Here is a 24,183-nt window from a genome sequence, read left to right as displayed (position 1 = left end):
AAATCAGATAGGTGTGTAGCAACTGTTGCCAAATAATGACAAACACCCTAACCACTGTCCCAATAAAAGATATCTCTAGGGCATGTGCTTACTGGGCCAGTATAGTTAGTCCCTGCCCATAAGAAACCCTAACCCCTCCTCCCTAGGCACTTATGTAGATGAAACAACTTGATAGGTAAGCAATAGGCTGAATGTATTTTGAAGCAAATCTCAGCTCTTTTCAAAGTCCACGAAACAAACTATTTTATTGATCATAGTGATTCAGGAGTATCATTAAAACAGGTTAACATGCCCCACCAAGATTAGACAATTATACAGAAAACCCTTAAATAGCTGAAATAAACCAATCAAATCAATGATGAGAATAATCAGATTAACCAATACCTGACACAGACATGGTGGCTAGCAGGAAGATCTGAATGTGGTGAATTAAGAGTTTGTCAGTTTAAATCCCAGGTGAAAAGCACTGTGTGAGAGTATCCCTGACCTTGCCAACAGACAACGAGCTATAAATGGATCACTGATACAACAATGAGGGCGTAACAAGGCGTGATGTGAAATGAAACATGTTTTTTTTAGGGGGAGAACGTTTCTTTGGGACCATCAGGCGACGTCCTGACAACTGATATGCAGAAACGTTCCTGCAACGTTCAAATGAAACGTGTCTAGAACATTCATATCTTCTGTTCTGAGAACATGGCAACCATATTCTGTCTTTGTTTGGTGGGACGTTGATGGAATATTCTCCTAACCCTCAGAAATGGTCGACACGTGAATGTTCTTTCAACGTTTCCATGAAACATGTCGAAAACATTAATATTGTAAATTCTGAGAACATGGTAACCACTTCCTGGGTAGGTTCAATTTTACATTAAGGGGATGGTCTCTTGGAAACATTCCTTGCACATCATGGGCACATTCCTATGAAAACATTAGTTTGTGACCTAATGAGACTCTTAATGGAACGTTCTCTGAAGTTGTGGGAACGTTTGTTGTTAGCTGGTATGTGCAATACATCTGCAGAGCTTGCCAGGGAAGTTATATATGCTGCACAAGAACACTTGAAACAATACTGGTTGTAACATATCCCAAACAACCCCAAACCCCAAAAGTGAATTTTCAAAACCCATACATCATGTTTTGTGTTAGATTCTAATGACTAAAACAAAGTGAATGTCTCTCCTGAGATGTATTAGACAACAAAAAGGATTGCTCTGAAAACAAGTATATAATTGATCATAAACATCATAAAGCTTTGCATGTTATTACTTTGATAAAATATTTGAATGTACACAGTTCAAATACAGTTATATATTAGAAAATAAACTCTGGCTTTTGATAAAACCATACAGTATGTATAAAACACATCAAGCTACATACACCCTTCTGAAAAAATGTACAGATCTGTCAGTCTTGACATAACCCAGACACCCTTTAAATGACTGCAAAACAACAAAGGCCTGATTTGGAATAGGACGGTAAAAGGCAAAAAGAAAGCATATGTGCAGTATATTTACGTGTGCCTACAGTATGTGTGCATGTCTCTGTTACTGCATGATCTCAAAATCACAGGTTCATCTGAAAGTAAATCAGTACGACGTGATATTGTATCCTGCACCTTCCATGATTTTTTTGTGGCAGCCAATCCAGCCTTTTACCTATCAATGGTCATACTGAAGGGAAAAAAAGCTACTTCTGAGTTTTGGAATGCAGCCAGCCTCTCTCTCAGAGCCACTATCAGGGGACGGAGGAGGAGCTGTCAAACTCCAGCGATCCATTCTCCAGGGTTCCGTATCCGTTCATCTTCCTCAGTTTGAGCTGGTCGGGATGGCCCAGGCCCTGGGTCTCTGGCACCGCCTCCTTGGAGGCGAACATCTGGCTGATCTCCACGAACGTCTTGTTCTTGGTCTCGGGGATGACGAAGAACACAAAGGCCGCCACCGCCAGACACACGCAGCAGAACACCAGGTAGCAGTAGGACCCAGCGGACATCTGACACCAGGGAGGGAGGGAAGATGGACAGACAGACAAAGGGTTTCGATTCCAATATCCATAGTGCTTGGCCCTGATTTGTGTTTTTTTGCACAGGCATTGGTCCTGAGGAGCAAAGACGTTGGCCATGCTGAGTGAGGGTGGACACCATGTCAACTAAAGCCATGTCAGGAAGAAGCAGAGCCATGCTGAGGCCAGGCAAAGTAGAATACCACCCCCGGGCAACACACATATACACGAAAGGCTGGAAGCAACACAGTGTCAGCTGCACTGCAGAGCCCCTGGAGCAGGCTAGGGGTTAAGTGCCATGCTCAAGGGCACAACGGCAGTAGGTGGCACCTGAAGTTCTGATGCCAGCAACCCTGATGCTGCCATGTTAAGTAGGGGCACAGCCAGGTCAAGTTAATTGAGGGCAGAGGGCATATTATTAAGTGAGGACAGAGGCCATATGAAGTGAGGACAGATTAAGTGAGAGCAGAGGCAGTTGGTTACCTGTAGGAAGGGGAAGACGAAGCCGACTGTGAAGTTGGAAATCCAGTTGAGGGATCCTCCCACAGTGTAGGCTGCTGGGCGGTGAGACTGTTTAAACAGCTCTGCCGTTATCAGGAAAGGAACACCCGCTACAATATATACACTGACCGTTAGTACACTGCACACACACACACACACACACACACACACACACACACACACACACACACACACACACACACACACACACACACATTAAACCAATAATTTCAGCCCATATACAAACACAGACTATGTAAACACACTGACAGGTAGAGGGATAAAGGGGCTTTAAGAAGAGTTCTTTATCTACTGTAGCTACATATCCAGGAAGTAAGGAAGGGGGTATACATAACAACTTCACGAAATCAGTCATAACACCTTCATGAGTGTTGCAGTATAATTCCTAACAACCTTCAACAGCATTCATACAGATTTTTCAAAAATAAAAGTCCCCTTGAATAAAATGTTAATCTTCCAATTTATATTTTTACTGTCACAGTACCCAAGCCCCTGACACACTATTCACACACCAGGCTGGGCACATGGTCAGCATTACAGTATTACCGCTGTAGCAGTTTAGGGGTTAAATTAACTGCTTAAGGCAACAATCGCAGTAGGGGATGGCACCAGCCCTAGGTACAGTATCTTTCAAATACATAAGCTAGCTGCGTTTGATTGAGCTTGCCTGGCGCAATGGCATCAATGGAACAGTCCCAAAAGTGTAAACCCGACCTGCCAATCTGGTACTCCAGGCAGGCTTAAGAAAACGTTCAGGCAAACTATTTAAACCCAGCTCTGGATGGCACCTGAGCAATTGTTTACCATGGTAATGTGGTAGTAAGCGATCTAATCCCGTTTGGTCACAAGTGATGAATATGCAACGCCTTGTGTTACTACACTGCTAATGACCCTTTGAATGAACATGAGCCCAGGCTGCCTTATTTGTGCATAATTATTCGTGCCTCATCATTGTGGGTGGCGGAGGAATAACACTTTTCGACTGATGAGGAGTTAGGCCCCCGATTCATTATTCATCTTGATTTGCTGTTGAGCGGCAGCATTCATCACCTTTCTGACCAATGAGGCGTGATGAGGCCTAATTAAAGACAGGATCCTAGACAGAATGAGCCAATCCACTAAGGACCAGAGGGGGATGTAGTCGGGTATGTACATACATACGTCCCTCTACAGAACACACTCTCATTTGTCTATCTTAGAGGGGATATAGACTTTATCATCATCACACTCAGGCAGATAATCAGGAGGTGAGATCAAGGCCATTAGCTGCATTAACAAGCGCTCAACTTTGACCTCCAGAGGGCGCCCTTTCAATACACACCAGGAGGTCGGAAACCAGCAAATCTGGCAACACACCCCGGTGTATCCCTGTATGAAGCCTGGATGTTTGTGTGTGTGTTTGTGTGCGCGTGCCTGCATGTGTGCTCTCTGCTCAAATGAATGGAAAGTAAATTCATAACTTAGAGGAGAAGAGTAAGATAGAGTAAGTAGAAGAATGCAGCTCACCTGGCCCAATGCAGAAACCAGCGATGATACCGACCACGCATCCAACACTGACATAACGCATGAATGGTAAGTGAACCTGTAAGCATAGTGTAGTGGAAGACACAAGACGCCATGACCCAACTGAGTCAGTATATTCCATAAGGAGATTTCTATTATAGTTGGCCGCATGCACTCTTAAATCTCCACCCGGCACAGCCAGAAGAGGACTGACCACCCCTCGGAGCCTGGTTCCTCTCTAGGTTTCTCCCTACATGTTCCTGCCTTCTCGGGAGTTTTTCCTGGCCACTGTGATCCTGACTCTGCATTGCTTGCTCTTTGGGGTTTCAGGCTAGGGATCTTTAAAGCTCTTTCTGACAACTGCTGAAAATGGCTTTATAAAATGCATTTGATTGATTGATAAACTATACTAAAATACTCTCTGCTGTATCAGAAGGATATAATTAATATAGTAAAAACACAAATGCAGTGCACCCTACCTCCCACCCACCCGCACACACACACATACCACAAATACAGACCTGTAGAACGAGGGAGAGAGTGATCCCAGCGCAGCAGAATCCCATGACTAGAAACCCCCCGATGATGAGAGGCCTCCTGCCCAGCTTCTCTATGGTAAAACACTACAGAGAGAGAGAGAGAGAGAAGGGGCAGAGAGAGAGAGAAGGAGCAGAGAGAGAGAGAGGGAGAGATAAAGGGCAGAGAGAGAGAAGGGGCAGAGAGAGAGAGAGAAGGGGCAGAGAGAGGGAGAGAAGGGGCAGAGAGAGAGAGAGAAGGGGCAGAGAGAGAGAGAAGGGGCAGAGAGAGAGAAGGGGCAGAGAGAGAGAGAAGGGGCAGAGAGAGAGAGAGAGAGAAGGGGCAGGGAGAGAGAAGGGGCAGAGAGAGAGAGAAGGGGCAGGGAGAGAGAAGGGGCAGAGAGAGAGAGAGAAAGGGCAGAGCGAGAGAGAGAGAGAGAGAGAGAGAAGGGGCAGAGAGAGAGAGAAGTGGCAGAGAGAGAGAAGGGGCAGAGAGAGAGAGAGAGAGAGAAGGGGCAGAGAGAGAGAGAGAAGGGGCAGAGAGAGAGAGAGAGAGAGAGAGAGAAGGGGCAGAGAGAGAGAGAAGTGGCAGAGAGAGAGAAGGGGCAGAGAGAAACACAAGATACAAAAAGACAGAAAGCAACAAAACATGAATAACACAACCGTTAAAAGAGAAAACTATGACAGGGCAAACTTACAACCAATCCCATGTCTCCTCCATAGACTCACCCCGATGAGGCCGGCAATGATCTCGATGGCTCCTGTACCCACCGTAGTGTACTGGATCTCTGGCTCTGGGATGCCCGCGTTCCTAAAGATGTCATTGGTATAGAACCAGAGCTACAATAGAGAAAGACACTTTTGAGCTTGAGGGGCATGGGCACAAGTGGGACAGCCTGGAACAGGTGGCACAGTATGGGCACAGAGTAACAGTGGACAACCACTCACATTCAATTGATTTCAATTTGGGGCTTTGGGGAGGTTAACTTTAGACAGGGGGGTAAATCAGGAGTTGGAGGTAGTAAGAAACCAACACACACAAGTCTACACACCCATTAAACACACTCCTCTCTCCTGCTGCAGTCACAAAACAGTGTCAAGGCTTGCCACCGGTCACCTCCACATAGCCTACAGCTCTCCTCTGGTATCTGCCTGATACCATCATCCTCATCACCGTCTTCATCCTCACTACCTGTGTTTCAAAGCTGCCTCAAATAGATTGCCAAAGCTAATTAGCTGCTAAAAATACATTGCAGAGATGAGGCTGCTAATGAGTTCAGCTCTGATGGGTAAAATGTGCACTTGTTGGCCCCAGTGTCCTGGTAATCATTTGAATAATTAATGCATCTCAGTAGCATAATTCAGGAAGGGACTTAGCTAATCGTATTGCTGTTAAATGATGACTCGTAGTTTTGGGTTCTTCACCACATGAGGCTTGTAAAATATGAGGAATCATTTATTCAAATCAAATCAAATCAAATTTTATTTGTCACATACACATGGTTAGCAGATGTTAATGCGAGTGTAGCGAAATGCTTGTGCTTCTAGTTCCGACAATGCAGTAATAACAAGTAATCTAACTAACAATTCCAAAACTACTGTCTTGTACACAGTGTAAGGGGATAAAGAATATGTACATAAGGATATATGAATGAGTGATGGTACAGAGCAGCATAGGCAAGATACAGTAGATGGTATCGGGTACAGTATGTACAAATGAGATGAGTATGTAAACAAAGTGGCATAGTATAGTATAAAGTGGCTAGTGATACATGTATTACATAAGGATACCGTCGATGATATAGAGTACAGTATATACGTATGCATATGAGATGAATAATGTAGGGTAAGTAACATTTATATAAGGTAGCATTGTTTAAAGTGGCTAGTGATATAATTACATCATTTCCCATCAATTCCCATTATTAAAGTGGCTGGAGTTGAGTCAGTGTCAGTGTGTTGGCAGCAGCCACTCAGTGTTAGTGGTGGCTGTTTAACAGTCTGATGGCCTTGAGATAGAAGCTGTTTTTCAGTCTCTCGGTCCCAGCTTTGATGCACCTGTACTGACCTCGCCTTCTGGATGATAGCGGGGTGAACAGGCAGTGGCTCGGGTGGTTGATGTCCTTGATGATCTTTATGGCCTTCCTGTGACATCGGGTGGTGTAGGTGTCCTGGAGGGCAGGTAGTTTGCCCCCGGTGATGCGTTGTGCAGACCTCACTACCCTCTGGAGAGCCTTACGGTTGAGGGCGGTGCAGTTGCCATACCAGGCCGTGATACAGCCCGCCAGGATGCTCTCGATTGTGCATCTGTAGAAGTTTGTGAGTGCTTTTGGTGACAAGCCGAATTTCTTCAGCCTCCTGAGGTTGAAGAGGCGCTGCTGCGCCTTCTTCACGATGCTGTCTGTGTGAGTGGACCAATTCAGTTTGTCTGTGATGTGTATGCCGAGGAACTTAAAACTTGCTACCCTCTCCACTACTGTTCCATCGATGTGGATAGGGGGGTGTTCCCTCTGCTGTTTCCTGAAGTCCACAATCATCTCCTTAGTTTTGTTGACGTTGAGTGTGAGGTTGTTTTCCTGACACCACACTCCGAGGGCCCTCACCTCCTCCCTGTAGGCCGTCTCATCGTTGTTGGTAATCAAGCCTACCACTGTTGTGTCGTCCGCAAACTTGATGATTGAGTTGGAGGCGTGCGTGGCCACGCAGTCGTGGGTGAACAGGGAGTACAGGAGAGGGCTCAGAACGCAACCTTGTGGGGCCCCAGTGTTGAGGATCAGCGGGGAGGAGATGTTGTTGCCTACCCTCACCACCTGGGGGCGGCCCGTCAGGAAGTCCAGTACCCAGTTGCACAGGGCGGGGTCGAGACCCAGGGTCTCGAGCTTGATGACGAGCTTGGAGGGTACAATGGTGTTGAATGCCGAGCTGTAGTCGATGAACAGCATTCTCACATAGGTATTCCTCTTGTCCAGATGGGTTAGGGCAGTGTGCAGTGTGGTTGAGATTGCATCGTCTGTGGACCTATTTGGGCGGTAAGCAAATTGGAGTGGGTCTAGGGTGTCAGGTAGGGTGGAGGTGATATGGTCCTTGACTAGTCTCTCAAAGCACTTCATGATGACGGATGTGAGTGCTACGGGGCGGTAGTCATTTAGCTCAGTTACCTTAGCTTTCTTGGGAACAGGAACAATGGTGGCCCTCTTGAAGCATGTGGGAACAGCAGACTGGTATAGGGATTGATTGAATATGTCCGTAAACACACCGGCCAGCTGGTCTGCGCATGCTCTGAGGGCGCGGCTGGGGATGCCGTCTGGGCCTGCAGCCTTGCGAGGGTTAACACGTTTAAATGTCTTACTCACCTCGGCTGCAGTGAAGGAGAGACCGCATGTTTTCGTTGCAGGCCGTGTCAGTGGCACTGTATTGTCCTCAAAGCGGGCAAAAAAGTTATTTAGTCTGCCTGGGAGCAAGACATCCTGGTCCGTGACTGGGCTGGGTTTCTTCCTGTAGTCCGTGATTGACTGTAGACCCTGCCACATGCCTCTTGTGTCTGAGCCGTTGAATTGAGATTCTACTTTGTCTCTGTACTGGCGCTTAGCTTGTTTGATAGCCTTGCGGAGGGAATAGCTGCACTGTTTGTATTCGGTCATGTTACCAGACACCTTGCCCTGATTAAAAGCAGTGGTTCGCGCTTTCAGTTTCACACGAATGCTGCCATCAATCCACGGTTTCTGGTTAGGGAATGTTTTAATCGTTGCTATGGGAACGACATCTTCAACGCACGTTCTAATGAACTCGCACACCGAATCAGCGTATTCGTCAATGTTGTTATCTGACGCAATACGAAACATCTCCCAGTCCACGTGATGGAAGCAGTCTTGGAGTGTGGAGTCAGCTTGGTCGGACCAGCGTTGGACAGACCTCAGCGTGGGAGCCTCTTGTTTTAGTTTCTGTCTGTAGGCAGGGATCAACAAAATGGAGTCGTGGTCAGCTTTTCCGAAAGGGGGGCGGGGCAGGGCCTTATATGCGTCGCGGAAGTTAGAGTAACAATGATCCAAGGTCTTTCCTCCCCTGGTTGCGCAATCGATATGCTGATAAAATTTGGGGAGTCTTGTTTTCAGATTAGCCTTGTTAAAATCCCCAGCTACAATGAATGCAGCCTCCGGATAAATCGTTTCCAGTTTGCAGAGAGTTAAATAAAGTTCGTTCAGAGCCATCGATGTGTCTGCTTGGGGGGGGATATATACGGCTGTGATTATAATCGTAGAGAATTCTCTTGGTAGATAATGCGGTCTACATTTGATTGTGAGGAATTCTAAATCAGGTGAACAGAAGGATTTGAGTTCCTGTATGTTTCTTTCATCGCACCATGTCACGTTAGTCATAAGGCATACGCCCCCGCCCCTCTTTTTACCAGAAAGATGTTTTTTCCTGTCTGCGCGATGCGTGGAGAAACCTGTTGGCTGCACCGCTTCGGATAGCGTCTCTCCAGTAAGCCACGTTTCCGTGAAGCAAAGAACGTTACAGTCTCTGATGTCCCTCTGGAATGCTACCCTTGCTCGGATTTCATCAACCTTGTTGTCAAGAGACTGGACATTGGCAAGAAGAATGCTAGGGAGTGGTGCGCGCTGTGCCCGTCTCCGGAGTCTGACCAGAAGACCGCCTCGTTTCCCTCTCTTTCGGAGTCGTTTTTTTGGGTCGCTGCATAGGATCCACTCCGTTGTCCTGTTTGTAAGGCAGAACACAGGATCCGCGTCGCGAAAAACATATTCTTGGTCGTACTGATGGTGAGTTGATGCTGATCTTATATTCAGTAGTTCTTCTCGACTGTATGTAATGAAACCTAAGATGACCTGGGGTACTAATGTAAGAAATAACACGTAAAAAAACAAAAAACTGCATAGTTTCCTAGGAACGCGAAGCGAGGCGGCCATCTCTGTCGGCGCCGGAAGTCTTTCAACTGAGCTTCTCGGTGTAGTGGGCCCGACTGTAATGGGTGAGAGGGGGAAGAAGGTGAGGAGCGATAAGAGGTGGAGTGTAGGAGAGAGAGAGAGGGTGAGAGAGTAAGGAAAGGACATGCGAATGGCAGAGAATGAGCAGGGTGTGATAGGGGTGAAAACGGGTGAAAAGAGTGAGGTAGAGAGAGGGCGAGGAGTGCTAAAAAAGGAGTAACAGAGGGATAGAGAGATATGAGAAAGAGAGGAGCACCATAGCGAACAGATGAGTAATCTTACAGCGTCTATACCGGAGAGCTGCATGCCGATATTGATGACCACCACACTGAGCAGCTGCCAGCGCACCAAAGGGTCCAGTATCAGTCGCCATACCGACACCGTCTCCACCGACGACAGAGAGCGCTGCTCCTCCTGCATCTCCTCGATCTCTGACTGGATGTTACACTTGGCCCGGTACCACTTCAATGCTGACGTAGGAAATAAAACAGGAAGTTACACTTGAACCAGGCAATGACAATGCGTTTGTATCAAATGAAAATGAAATATGACTTGAACTTTGTCATTGATGGTTAACTAAACAGTTTGGCACATGACTCGAATTGACAACGTTGCCACAGGAAATAAGCATAGCCCTGAGGTTACACTATTCACACACTAAGTATGTGTCCCCGTCTCAATGGTGTCGGCTAGCATGCTGACCTATAATGGTGGCGTGGACATTGTGCTTCTCAATCAGCAGGTATCGTGGGCTCTCCGGAAACCATGGCAACAGCATCAGCTGAATGAAGGTGGGTATCACCACCAGAGAGAGAAACAGGGGCCAGTGATCCTCCTGTAACCATGAGAAAACGACTCACAATCATCACCTACATGATGTACAGCTGTACACCAGTGGAGGCTGCTGAGGGGAGGACGGCTCATAATAATGGCTGGAACGGAGCAAATGGAATGGCCTCAAACACGTGGAAACCATGTGTTTGTATTTGATACCATTCCACTCCGCTCCATCCATTACCACGAGCCCGTCCTTCCCAATTAAGGTGCCACCAACCTCCTGTGCTGTACACACATAACCCCAAAAATGCAACACGCAAACCATTGAAAATGAATCCATCTCTAAACTTATGAACGGCAAGTGTAAAGCTTTTCCTGGAAATTGTATTTGGCGTACCTTCCCCAGAATTTCGTGTAGACCCAGGATCTGGGCCGAGAAGACCCCAGCACAAATGAAGAGGCTGGGCACGAGCCCCAGGAAACCACGCAGGTTCTTAGGAGCTATCTCCCCCAGGTACATGGGCACCACGCTCAGAGAGATACCTACACAACACAACGATGACGACGTGGACATTTGTTTCACCGACCAAAAATCAAGATAAGACACAACAGTGAGCAAACATTCACTTTCTTGTTATTGCTACATTCACAACTTTGCCAAGCTACCGTGCCACGTGTATACCGTATGTATACATACCTGGCTGATTAAACAGTGACCCATTCCTGAACCTTGACCCTTATCCTATAACCTTAACTCTAACTCTCAACCCTGAACCTTACCCTTCTCACTGAGTGGGCACGCTGATGTGTTTGTACCTGAGTGGATCCCTGTGACGAAGCGGCCAAAGATGACCATCTCTGGAGAGCCACAGATCCTGCTGAAGCCCATGAGAGATCCAGCGATGAACACCAATACCGTCGAGTTCACCACTGTGCCTTTCCTACACGCAAACGCACAACACACACACACACACACACACATTATGGTTGGCTCTGTCCACCATTAAAATGTGTGGATTATCAGAACTAGCTAATTAATGTACCAATGTATGAAGCTGTGCATAAAAGCATGTGGACCATAGGCAATAGCAGGTACACCTTCATTACTTCTATGACATAGAAGAGTAAAGTCTCCCCCTGATATACAGTCAGGGAGGGCGTTTTGAGTTCTGATCGCCCATAAAACACCGTTGGGTGATGAAAATGATCAGCTCATAACTGGGCTCGTAAATTGTTCTCTTTCATTTGCATGTAAATATCCAGTCAGATCACGTGAGTCCTTTAGATAAATGAGATCTAAGCCTGCACTGAATACAAAACACTCTTTAGAGGGCTGGCAAGAGGGGACAGAGATCGCACTGACTACACTCCAAAGGGTATAGGGGACAGAGAGTGTGCACTTTAAAGGGCAGAGGGTACAGAACAAGTGTAGCACATTGGGTAGCTTGTACAAAGAGTTTAAACTCTAAATGGCAGTGTAACTAAACACTATGCACTCTGAAAGCCAGTCAGGATGAACAGTGTGCACTCTGAAGGGCAGAGGAGAGCAAAGGAAGGAGGGCATGGTCATCCTTGGGATCAGAGGGCAGAAGGTCACCCAGGGGTGATAGATGAGGGCGCTGCTCTAATGCCCTCAGTTGTGTGTGTGTGTGTGTGTCTGTGTGTCTGTGTGTGTGTGTGACTAGCTCAGAAAGCCAGGCAGGGTAGCAGGGTGGCAGTGCCCAGAGCTCCAGTCCAGATGCTGAACTGTGTCTCTGAGGCTGTTCATGTCAACTGGCCAACAGCCACCCTGCAGCCACAGTGTCTGGAGGTCTCAGGCATTGGCCTAAACCAAAACAAAGGTCTTCAAAGGACAGAACTTTCCAAATCTTTACAGATGAACACTGACTCGAATGGGGAGCAGAGAATATTGTGTAAAACCTGTATAGGAGTGTGTGTCACTGGGAGTGTGCGTATGGGGAGCGTGTAAGGGTCTCACCTGCCGAACCTGGTGACGAGCATGCCCACCATGAGGGATCCCAGTAGACCCCCAATGGCAAAGACAGACACGGTGAGAGAGTACATGAGGGTCAGAGCCTCCCCATCCAGCCCCGTACCATTACGGCTCACTGACGTCCTGTTGTAGAAGTCCTTAATGTACTGTGGGGGAGAGTGAAACAGGGAGAGAGAGAGCGAGAGAAACAAAGCGGGGAGAAAACAGTACTACTACTGTTAATCACTATGATTTATTTAATGTGTTCCTGTGCTCTTGCTTTGCCAGTGTAAGATACCTATCATGCCAATAGAGCTCATTGAGTAGAATTAAATTGAGAGGGGCAAAGAGGTGTTATCACATAAACTTGGTGCGACACAATTCAAATGACTGTATGACACACAGTATGCCATACAGCACACAATGTGTTACATAATGTCACTAAGACCTCAATTTGTTACCAGCATCAAACTGTACAAAACACTATATAACTATCATTCTTACATTCCCAAAATGCCAATGTCAATGAGACCGCCCCAATTACATTTAATCCATCGCTATCTGGCCAATGAGAGCCTATAGAGGGGAACGCAGAATCACAACCAAACTGGGAGTCCTTGCCATGTGGCCCATGCTTCTCCTCTCTCCCTGGCATTTTCAGGTCACAGACCAGGACTAATTCAATTCCACTGCTATGTCCTTTAAAAAAAAAACGTAATTAACCTCTTAATCTACAGTGTGGCCAATTCAGGATCAATTCAACCACTCACAGACTCAGGCGAGGAATGGTGAGAAATGAAGAGACCTTGCACTGTGTGTGTGTGTGTGTGTGTGCATACGTGTGTGCGTGCGTATGTGTGTTCTGATGATGGTAATCGGACCTTAGTGTATTTCAAACATACAAACAGAAACATTCTGGTCATGCTCTATTTCACAGTTCACTTGAGCAGGTATTAAAGCAGTGTTCCAACCATGTCTCTACAGTTCCAACTATAGAATTGGAATGGACAACTGTTGGCCAAGCTTCACTTTACAGTCCAGCTGTTAACCTAACATTTTACTGCAGTGGTCTAAATCAGGGTCACAGAGAGTCTTTCTTGGTAGTTGTCACGCTCTGACCTTAGATATCTCTGTTTTCTTTATATTTTGGTTAGGTCAGGGTGTGACGAGGGTGGGTATGCTAGTTTTTCTATTGTCTAGGTTTTTTGTATGTCTAGGGTTTTGTAGGTCTAGGTATTTGTATGTCTATGGTGGCCTTATATGGTTCCCAATCAGAGGCAGCTGTTTATCGTTGTCTCCGATTGGGGATCATATTTAGGTATCCATTTTCCCTTTTGTGTTCGTGGGTTCTTGTCTGTGTGTAGTTGCCTGTCAGCACTCGTTTGTATAGCGTCACGGTTTGTTATTTTGGTTAGTTTGTTCAGTGTTCATTCGCTAAATAAAATAAGAATGTACGCATACAACGCTGCGCCTTGGTCCAATTCATACGACGAACATAACAGTAGTCTTAAACAAATTTACTTTGGGAAGAAAAGTTTACCCCTCACACACATGGTAATAGTCTTAAAATAAGAAGACACCTGTACCACGTCAGATATAGAGTTGAAATGTATTCAATTTTGAGTTTGCATCCCAATAATACACTTTATATACACTGAGTGTACAAAACATACATAAAGAACACCTTCCTAATATTGGGTTGCAACCCCCCCACCCCCCAAACTGGTGTGCTTCAATCATTTGTCTTGCCCATTCACCCTCCGAATGGCACACATACACGATACATGTCTCAATTGTCTCAAGGCTTAAAAATCCTTCTTTAACAAGTGACATCAATAAAGGATCATAGCTTTTACCTGCATTCACCTGGTCAGTCTATGTCATGGAAAGAGCAGGTGTCTTACATTTTTTTATACACTCAATGTGCATCACAGAAGTCTGAAATATAACAAAACCTGGTTGACATAGAAACCTGATTATTATTTAGGGAATTATGAAACATTTGAATAACATTCCACCCATGAGCCCACTAGAGAGCGATTTGGTAATTGAATTGCAATTAAAAAAACACATGGTAAAATTGTAATTACACTGCCTACTTCCTTAAAAGTGTAACAGAGTGTTCTGATGGGTGTTAAAACATAGGAACCCGATGTAGAACAGCATGCAATTTCAACATAAGATTGACTTACAGTACCAGTCAAACGTTTGGACACAATGACACCAGGTGACTACCTCATGAAGCTGGTTGAGAGAATGCCAAGAGTGTACAAAGCTGTCATCAAGGCAAAGGGTGGCTACTTTGAAGAATCTCAAATGTAAATTATATTTTGATTTGTGTAACACTTTTTTGGTTACTACATGATTCCATATGTGTTATTTCATAATTTTGATGTCTTCACTATTATTCTACAATGTAGAAAATAGTAAAAATAAAGAAAAACCCTTGATTGAGTAGGTGTTGTTAGGTGTGTATATGGGAGGTGAAGTCAAGTGCAGGAGAGCGGAGTATATTAAACAGGCGCATTTTCATACCGGTCAACAATGACAGCATAAAAAACATACTAGTGCCACAAACACGGTCTAAAACAAAAGTGCAGCGCCTGACAAAATAATCACGTAACAATAAACACTTACACACAAAGACATGATGGGGAACAGAGGACTAAATACATGTAGATTGATTGGGGAATGAAAAGCAGGTGTGTATGGAACAAGACAAAACAAATGGACATATGAAAAATGGAGCGGCGATGGCTAGAAAGCCGGTGACGTCGATCGCCGAATGCCGCCCGAACAAGGAGAGGAGTCGACTTCGGCGGAAGTCGTGACAGGTGTGTCCAAACTTTTGACTGGTACTGTACATGGGAATTGATCCACAAATTAGAATTGTTTCTAGTGGCTAGTTTAAAAAAGAACAGTATGGGTTGCAGTCACTCCTTGTCCATAGACTACTTTCAAAGTAAGATCACAAATATTTGTACATTTAAATTAATGTAAATCATATTTGACAGTCCTGCTATTTACCTAGTATTATGTCTTAGCAAATACTGCACCAGCCACCACCAATTGAATCAAGAATATAAAGCAAGCCCAAACCCCAACAGTCAACACTGGTAACCAGTGGCCTGTAATTGGGCTAAAGGGACAAAGACACAATACCCAATGACCCCAACAGTGACCCTATAGCTGTGGGATACAATTAGCATTAGCTTTGGGCTGTGAGAGACAGTTGGCATTAGCTTTGGGCTGAAGAATGCAGTTAGCATTATCTTTATGCTGTAGGATATATTTGGCATTAGATTCGGAGAGATTGGTTCTACAGTCCTTCCAACTGCATGGCCTCAACTGCATTCCTTCTGATAAAGAGCAGCCTGGTTCCTCATTCAATCCACATTCCTGGTGACAACAAACCTTTCACAGATGCACACACAGTTTAAACTACCTCACACTGACAAATCATTTTCATTTTAACTATTAGTGTTAAAATGTAGGCTAAGCATCAGACTTTCACATTGTTTGTGTGAAAGCATGGACTCATCATGGTGAGCAGTATTAGATACAGCATTGGGGGTCTCACTCTGATGTACATGAGGGTAAGAGTGTAAAAGATACAGTGCATTCGGTAAGTATTCAGACCCCTTGACTTTTTCCGCATTTTGTTACGTTACAGCTGTATTCTAAATGGATTAAATTGTATCTTTCCCCTCAATAATCTACACACAATAGCCCATAATGACAAAGCAAAAACAGGTTTTAAAAAGTTTTTGCAAGTTTATTAAAAATAAAAAACTGAAATATAACATTTACATAAGAATTCAGACCCTTTAATCAGTACTTTGTTGAAGCCACTTTGGCAGCAATTAAAGCCTTGAGTCTTCTTGGGTATGACGCTACAAGCTTGGCACATCTTTATTTGGGGAGTTTCTCCTATTCTTCTCTGCAGATTCTCTCAAAGTCTGTTAAGTTGGATGGGGGAGCGTCACTGCAAAGCTATTTTCAGGTCTCTCCAGAGATGTTCGATCGGGTTCAAGTGCGGGCTCTAGCTAACTCAAGGACATTCAGAGACTTGTCCCTAAGCCACTCCTACGTTTTGTTGGCTGTGTGCATAGGGTCGTTGTCCGGTTGGAAGGTGAACCTTCGCCCCAGTCTGAGGTCCTGAGCACTCTGGAGCAGGTTTTCATCAAGGATCTCTCTGTACTTTGCGCCGTTCATCTTTCCCTCGACCCTGACTAGTCTCCCAGTCCCTGCCACTGAAAATAGTTCAATCTTGGTTTCATCAGACCAGAGAATCTTGTTAATCATGGTCTGAGAGTTTTTAGGTGGCTTTTGGCACACTCCAAGCGGGCTGTCATTTACCTTTTATTAAGGAGTGGCTTCCGTCTGGCCACTCTACCATAATGGCCTGATTGGTGGAGTGCTGCAGAGATGATTGTCCTTCTGGAAGGTTCTCCCATTTCCACCGAAGAACTCTGGAGCCCTTCTCTTGCTCAGTTTGGCCGGGCGGCCAGCTCTAGGAAGAGTATTGGTGTTCTAAACTTCTTCCATTTTAGAATGATGGAGGCCACTGTGTTCTTGGGGACCTTCAATGCTGGAGACATGTTTTGGTAACCTTCACCAGATCTGTGCCTCGACACAATCCTGTCTCGGAGCTCTACGGGCAATTCCTTCGACCTCATGGCTTGGTTTTTGCTCTGACATGCACTGTTAAATGTAGGACCTTATATAGACAGGTGTGTGCCTTTCCAAATCATGTCCTATCAATTGAATTTACCACATGTGAACTCCAATCAAGTTGTAGAAACATCTCAAGGATGATCAATGGAAACAGGATGCACCTGAGCTCAATGTCGAGTCTCATAGCAAAGGGTCTGAATACTTATGAAAATAAGGTATTTATGTTTTTTATTTTTAATACATTTGCAAACATTTCTACAATCCTGTTTTCACTTTGTTATTATGTTTTTTTTTTTATTGTGTGTAGATTGATGAGGAAAAAAATTGACATGACCCATTTTAGGATAAGGCTGTAACGTAACAAAATGTGGAAAAGGGTCCGAATACTTCCCAAATGCACTGTATACTGTATGTGAGATGTATACTCATAATTCAAACTTCATAAATCAAATTGATGTCCGTGGGACACAGTCCATAGGCACATAGTCAATTGTGTAGACTGGTGAAAGTAAATTGAATTCTAAATTTAAATGTAACTTCAACAATCGCGCAAATCTCTGTTTACATCAACAATACATGATTTGGGGGAGATTCCGGGTTCCACAAGTTAGGAGTTGGCCGTGGCAGAGTATTCAATACAGGAAAGTATGGGATGTACAATGCAGATAATATGAGTGTAGTTCAATGGACTTACCACTGCAGGGGAGTTGACCACTGCCAGGTTGTAGCCATAGAGCATGGAGCTCCCAAAGGAGGTGAGGAACGCTACTGCCAACAGAGATGAGGTCAGGTGCTGCAGAGAGAGAGATAGAAAGAGATAAAGGGAGATTATCTCAGAGAAAATGTGTACAGTAAACTTGTCATAAACCAACATCTAATGTTTTATTATTTGGTTTGTACTCCAGCCTTTGCTCTTGAGGAGTTCATTTGTTCTGTCATTTACAGTCAAAGGTTTAAGATTTGTGTGAATATGAATGACAGTCAAAGTTGTCTTTACTGTTGGGCTCTCATTCATCTCTTCTATGGCCTTTAGTTTGGAGGAATCCATGGGTCTGAGGAACTGTTGGTATAAGCCACATTAACCCTTAACATGTTAATTATGTGACTGTATCTGGTGGAGAATCTGGAGAATCTACACTCACACACACACACACACACACACACACACACACACACACACACACACACACACACACACACACACACACACACACACACACACACACACACACACACACACACACACACACAATCATTCACACACACAACAGGGTATTACTATACGTGTGAGGACTTTTTGGGGACAAACAAACAATTGGTTCCTTTAACCCCTAACTCAAAGCCTAACCTTAACCCCTAACCTTATATTCTAACCCTAAACCTTACGCCTAAAATAGCCTTTTTCCATTTGAGGACAGGCCAAATGTCCCCACTTGTATACAGTGATGATCATTACTGGGATAATGATTTTACTTCAGGAAGCTACAAAACACCATGAATATATTTGGGCCAATCTCATGTGGAAATTCCCATATACAGTGCCTTGCGAAAGTATTCGGCCCCCTTGAACTTTGCGACCTTTTGCCACATTTCAGGCTTCAAACATAAAGATATAAAACTGTATTTTTTTGTGAAGAATCAACAACAAGTGGGACACAATCATGAAGTGGAACGACATTTATTGGATATTTCAAACTTTTTTAACAAATCAAAAACTGAAAAATTGGGCGTGCAAAATTATTCAGCCCCTTTACTTTCAGTGCAGCAAACTCTCTCCAGAAGTTCAGTGAGGATCTCTGAATGATCCAATGTTGACCTAAATGACTAATGATGATAAATACAATCCACCTGTGTGTAATCAAGTCTCCGTATAAATGCACCTGCACTGTGATAGTCTCAGAGGTCCGTTAAAAGCGCAGAGAGCATCATGAAGAACAAGGAACAAACCAGGCAGGTCCGAGATACTGTTGTGAAGAAGTTTAAAGCCGGATTTGGATACAAAAATATTTCCCAAGCTTTAAACATCCCAAGGAGCACTGTGCAAGCAATAATATTGAAATGGAAGGAGTATCAGACCACTGCAAATCTACCAAGACCTGGCCGTCCCTCTAAACTTTCAGCTCATACAAGGAGAAGACTGATCAGAGATGCAGCCAAGAGGCCCATGATCACTCTGGATGAACTGCAGAGATCTACAGCTGAGGTGGGAGACTCTGTCCATAGGACAACAATCAGTCGTATATTGCACAAATCTGGCCTTTATGGAAGAGTGGCAAGAAGAAAGCCATTTATTAAAGATATCCATAAAAAGTGTCATTTAAAGTTTGCCACAAGCCACCTGGGAGACACACCAAACATGTGGAAGAAGGTGCTCTGGTCAGATGAAACCAAAATTGAACTTTTTGGCAACAATGCAAAACGTTATGTTTGGCGTAAAAGCAACACAGCTGAACAAACCATCCCCACTTTCAAACATGGTGGTGGCAGCATCATGGTTTGGGCCTGCTTTTCTTCAGCAGGGACAGGGAAGATGGTTAAAATTGATGGGAAGATGGATGGAGCCAAATACAGGACCATTCTGGAAGAAAACCTGATGGAGTCTGCAAAAGACCTGAGACTGGGACGGAGATTTGTCTTCCAACAAGACAATGATCCAAAACATAAAGCAAAATCTACAATGGAATGGTTCAAAAATAAACATATCCAGGTGTTAGAATGGCCAAGTCAAAGTCCAGACCTGAATCCAATCGAGAATCTGTGGAAAGAACTGAAAACTGCTGTTCACAAATGCTCTCCATCCAACCTCACTGAGCTCGAGCTGTTTTGCAAGGAGGAATGGGAAAAAATTTCAGTCTCTCGATGTGCAAAACTGATAGAGACATACCCCAAGCGACTTACAGCTGTAATCGCAGCAAAAGGTGGCGCTACAAAGTATTAACTTAAGGGGGCTGAATAATTTTGCACGCCCAATTTTTCAGTTTTTGATTTGTTAAAAAAGTTTGAAATATCCAATAAATGTCGTTCCACTTCATGATTGTGTCCCACTTGTTGTTGATTCTTCACAAAAAAAATACAGTTTTATATCTTTATGTTTGAAGCCTGAAATGTGGCAAAAGGTCGCAAAGTTCAAGGGGGCCGAATACTTTCGCAAGGCACTGTACATGTTATTCCTCAGCCTGGTTTCATAGACTAGACATATCATAGTAAAAATAAATTAGTATGATATGTTATGTTTGGTACGGTTACATACACTCTTCGAAAAAAGGGTTCCAAAACGGTTCTTCCATTGTCCCCATACGAAAACTCTTTTTGGTTCTAGGTAGAACCATTTTTGGTTCCAGGTAGAACCTCTTTGGGTTCCATGTAAGAAAACCAAAAGGGTTCTACCCGGAACCAAAAAGGGTTATTCAAAGGGTTCTCCAATGGGGACTGCCGAAGAACCCTTTTAGGTTCTAGATAGCATTTTTTTTCTCTAAGAATGTAAGACAGAAAGTTACGTCTACCAACCTAAAGGTTGAGTGTTCAAATCTCTTCACGGACAACTTTAGCATTTAGCTAATTAGCAACTTTTAAACTACTTAAAACTGTTTAGCTACTTTGCAATTACTTAGCATGTTAGCTAACCTTTCCCCTAACCTTAACGCTTTTAGCTAACCCTTTCCCTAACCATAACTCTTTAAACCTAACTCCTAACCTTAACCCTAACCCCTAGCCTAGCTAAAGATAGTCAGCTAGCTAACATTAGCATTAGCCACAACAAACTGGAATTCGTAACAGATCATACGTTTTGCAAATTCTTAACATATTGTAAATTTTGTAAATTTGTAACACATTATATAAATTGTAATTCGTAATATATAATCCGAAATGGATGATGAATATCCACAAATGAATACATACCATACGAAATATATTATATTATACTAATGGAGAGAATCAGATTTACGTAGAGTATAATATGAAATGCTCTTAAACCAGTTTGCATTAGTCAGAAATTAGGGCCAGATGCCCATCCTACAGTTGAAGTCAGAAGTTTACATACACCTTAGCCAAATAGATTTAAACTCAGTTTTTCACAATTCCTGACATTTAATCCTAGTAAAAATCCCCTGTTTTAGGTAAATTATTATGAGTACTTTATTTTAAGAATGTGAAATGTCAGAATAATAGTAGAGAGAATGATTTCTTTCAGCTTTTATTTCTTTCATCACATTCCCAGTGGGTCAGAAGTTTACATACACTTGGTAGCATTGCCTATAAATTGTTTAACTTGGGTCAAACGTTTTGGATAGCCTTCCACAAGCTTCCCACAATAAGTTGGGTGAATTTCCTCCTGACAGAGCTGGTGTAACTGAGTCAGGTTTGTAGGCCTCTGTAACGGCATTCTTCCTACTCTTCTGAGGAGGAGTAGCGAGAAGGATCGGAGGACCAATGCGCAGCGTGGTAAGTGTCCATGACGTTTATTTTAAGGCATAAACTGAACACTATGAAATACAAAACAATAAACGTGAAAGAAGACCAAAACAGTACCGTGTGGCAACAAACACTCACACGGAAACAAACACCCACCACTCAAAAGTGAAACCCAGGCTACCTAAGTATGATTCTCAATCAGAGACAACTAATTACACCTGCCTCTGATTGAGAACCATACTAGGCTGAACTCAAAACCCCAACATAGAAAAACACACATAGACTGCCCACCCCAACTCACGCCCTGACCATACTAAATAAAGACAAAACAAAGGAAATAAAGGTCAGAACGTGACAGCCTCCTTGCTGGTACACGCTTTTTCAGTTCTGCCCACACATTTTCTATTGAATTAAGGTCAGGGCTTTGTGATGGCCACTCCAATACCTTGACTTTGTTGTACTTAAGCCATTTTGTCACAACTTTGGAAGTATGCTTGGGGTCATTGTCCATTTGGAAGACCCATTTGCGACCAAACTTTAACTTCCTGAGGACTGATGTCTTGAGATGTTTCTTCAATATGTCCACATAATTTTCCATCTTCATGATGCCATCTATTTTGTGAAGTGCACCAGTCCCTCCTGCAACAAAGCACCCCCACAACATGATGCTGCCACACCCGTGCTTCACGGTTGTGATGGTTTTCTTCGGCTTGCCAGCCTCCCCCTTTTCCTCCAAACATAACAATGGTCATTATGGCCAAACAGTTATTTTTTTGTTTCATCATACCAGAGGACATTTCCTTTGTCCCCATGTGCAGTTGCAAACCATAGTCTGGCTTTTTTATGGAGGTTTTGGAGGAGTGGCTTCTTCCTTGCTAAGCAGCCTTTCAGGTTATGTCGATATATGACTTGTTTTACTGTGGATATAGATACTTGTGTACCTGTTTCCTCCAGCATCTTCACAAGGTCCTTTGCTGTTGTTCTGGGAATGATTTGCACTTTTCGAACTAAAGTACGTTCATCTCAAGGAGACAAAATGCACCTCCTTCCTGAGCGGTATGACGGCTGAGTGGTCCCATGGTGTTTATACTTGCATACTATTGCTTGTACAGATGAACGTGGTACCTTCAGGCGTTTGGAAATTGCTCCCAAGTATGAACCAGTCTTGTGGATGTCTACAATTTTTTTCTGAGGTCTTGCCTGATTTCTTTTGATTTTCCCATGATGTCAAGCAAAGAGGCACTGAGTTTGAAGGTAGGCCTTGAAATACATCTACAGGTACACCTCCAATTGACTAAAATGATGTCAATTAGTCTATCAGAGGCTTCTAAAGCCATGACATTATTTTCTGGAATTTTCCAAGTTGTTTAAAGGCACAGTCAACTTAGTGTATGTAAACTTCTGACCCACTGGAACTGTGATACAGTGAATTAACCTGTCTGAAAACAATTGTTGGAAATTTACTTGTGTCATGCACAAAGTAGATGTCCCAACAGACTTGCCAAAACTATAGTTTGTTAACAAGAAATATGTGGAGTGGTTGAAAAACTTGTTTTAATGACTCCAACCTAAGTGTATGTAAACTTCCGACTTCAACTGCATGCATACATCACCTTTCTTACTATAATAGCCTCAAGGGGACTAAGATTAGTTGAAATGCTTTCTAACAAGTGATGAAGTGGAATGGATAGGAGAACGCATAGGGGCTCAGAATAGAATAGTAATGTTTAATCAGCAGTCAGGAAGTGTGACTGTACTCTGGTCCAGAACCAGTGGAACGCATTGCACGATGGAGGTGGACTTCACCCAGGTCAGGTCAGGGAACTTAATTTGGGCACTAAGTGGTCAGATGCAGTCACTTGCCTACTGCACGTGAGAAAGGTTGTGTAGATTAGACATTGTCTTGTGACATGTAATGAGTGCTCACCTCCTCTTCTGAGGACAGAGGCATGATGTTTAAGTAAAGATAAAGTATTGACTTGTCAGTCATTAATATGGGTTCTAATGTTACTATGTAAAAGAAAGACACATTTAGGTGCATCTAGCCTATCGCTGACAGTGCCTGCTCATGTACCATTTAGGCGCCTATGTTCGTACAGAGCAATGTCAATTTACAGATGTCAATATGTCAGGCATATTTTAATTAAATATAGTGTAGCGCGACCCTGTGTTTATATGCGCGGGTTTCGACTCTGCCACTTGAACGTGCTTTTGTGGCAGTCGATGCCGCGCTTATAAACACAGGGTCGCTACAATAAATATGGGAAATTGTTTATAACAAGTTTATAAATAAAATATTGCATCCAAGATAGGATGCAGGTAAAGAATGTGAACTGAATGGAATATCAAAATCAAACAGAATAGCAGGTAATTTACAAAAACAAACTTGAAAATCTTACCGACTTTATTTTCCCTGGTGGCGTTATTAAAACTTCTTCAGCCATTTATGAATCTTTCGTTAAATATTTCCTCTTTAACTTTCGGCGGCGGGAAAATAAAGATGCTCGACCTACGTTTTTCTTAAAGCTACCGGCATCACAGCAAAACTCATTTTGAGAAGACAGGCGTGGTCATAGTTGAGACTAAAAAAAACACGCAGTTGCAGGTTATAGGGTCGCCTTTTTGTTCATCTATAGCGTCTCGGCCCTCTCCTTCGGGTAGTGATGCCCTCGGTTCTGGTTAACAAGTAGGCTTGAGACCAGTGTCATCACATGATGGCGAACAACGTGATGTCTAGAGGAAGACATGCTGAAATCAATTAGCTAAGTGAATTTACAAAGCCCGAGTACTACAGCAGACTGGGAGAGGAGAGAGGAGGCTACTTATAGGCCCAACCGTGAGTTACAGTAGCCTAGCTGAC

At 43.8% G+C, this 24,183-nt stretch overlaps 1 protein-coding gene across 2 annotated transcripts; it reads right to left on the bottom strand.

Annotated features, from left to right (window-relative positions):
* Positions 1–217: 217 nt before the first annotated feature.
* On the bottom strand, positions 218–24,183 carry slc2a15a (solute carrier family 2 member 15a). Of its 2 annotated transcripts, XM_036983557.2 has the most exons (13): positions 23,723–24,112; positions 17,908–17,970; positions 17,605–17,703; positions 12,240–12,400; positions 11,078–11,202; positions 10,659–10,804; positions 10,187–10,319; positions 9,767–9,954; positions 5,271–5,381; positions 4,548–4,649; positions 4,030–4,105; positions 2,485–2,612; positions 218–1,992 (listed from the first exon to the last, which is right to left on the bottom strand). In XM_036983557.2, exons 1-13 carry the CDS (start codon positions 23,765–23,767, stop codon positions 1,738–1,740), a joined length of 1,632 nt encoding a protein of 543 aa, XP_036839452.2. In that variant the 5' UTR covers positions 23,768–24,112; the 3' UTR covers positions 218–1,737. The 2 variants fall into 2 exon arrangements, with proteins under 2 accessions (XP_036839452.2, XP_036839455.2); XM_036983560.2 differs by lacking the exon at positions 17,908–17,970 and having other exon boundaries at positions 23,723–24,183.

Source organism: Oncorhynchus mykiss, chromosome 1 (assembly GCF_057628025.1).
Source record: "Oncorhynchus mykiss isolate SJ-2025 chromosome 1, ASM5762802v1, whole genome shotgun sequence".
Classification (NCBI taxonomy): domain Eukaryota; kingdom Metazoa; phylum Chordata; class Actinopteri; order Salmoniformes; family Salmonidae; genus Oncorhynchus; species Oncorhynchus mykiss.
The sequence above is the reverse complement of the archived record's forward strand: the minus strand, read 5'-3'. Positions and strand labels throughout refer to the sequence as shown.

What these genes read in the sequence shown, in the direction of transcription:
- slc2a15a (XM_036983557.2), bottom strand. Translation starts at nt 23,767, where the DNA reads ATGGCTGAAGAAGTTTTAATAACGCCACCAGGGAAAATAAAGTCG. An exon ending in TCATTGCCGGCCTCATCGGG is followed by an intron (nt 4,650 to 5,270) that starts GTGAGTCTATGG and finishes CTCTCTCTGTAG; the next exon opens with TGTTTTACCATAGAGAAGCT. An exon ending in CTCTCTCCCTCGTTCTACAG is followed by an intron (nt 4,106 to 4,547) that starts GTCTGTATTTGT and finishes CTATGCTTACAG; the next exon opens with GTTCACTTACCATTCATGCG.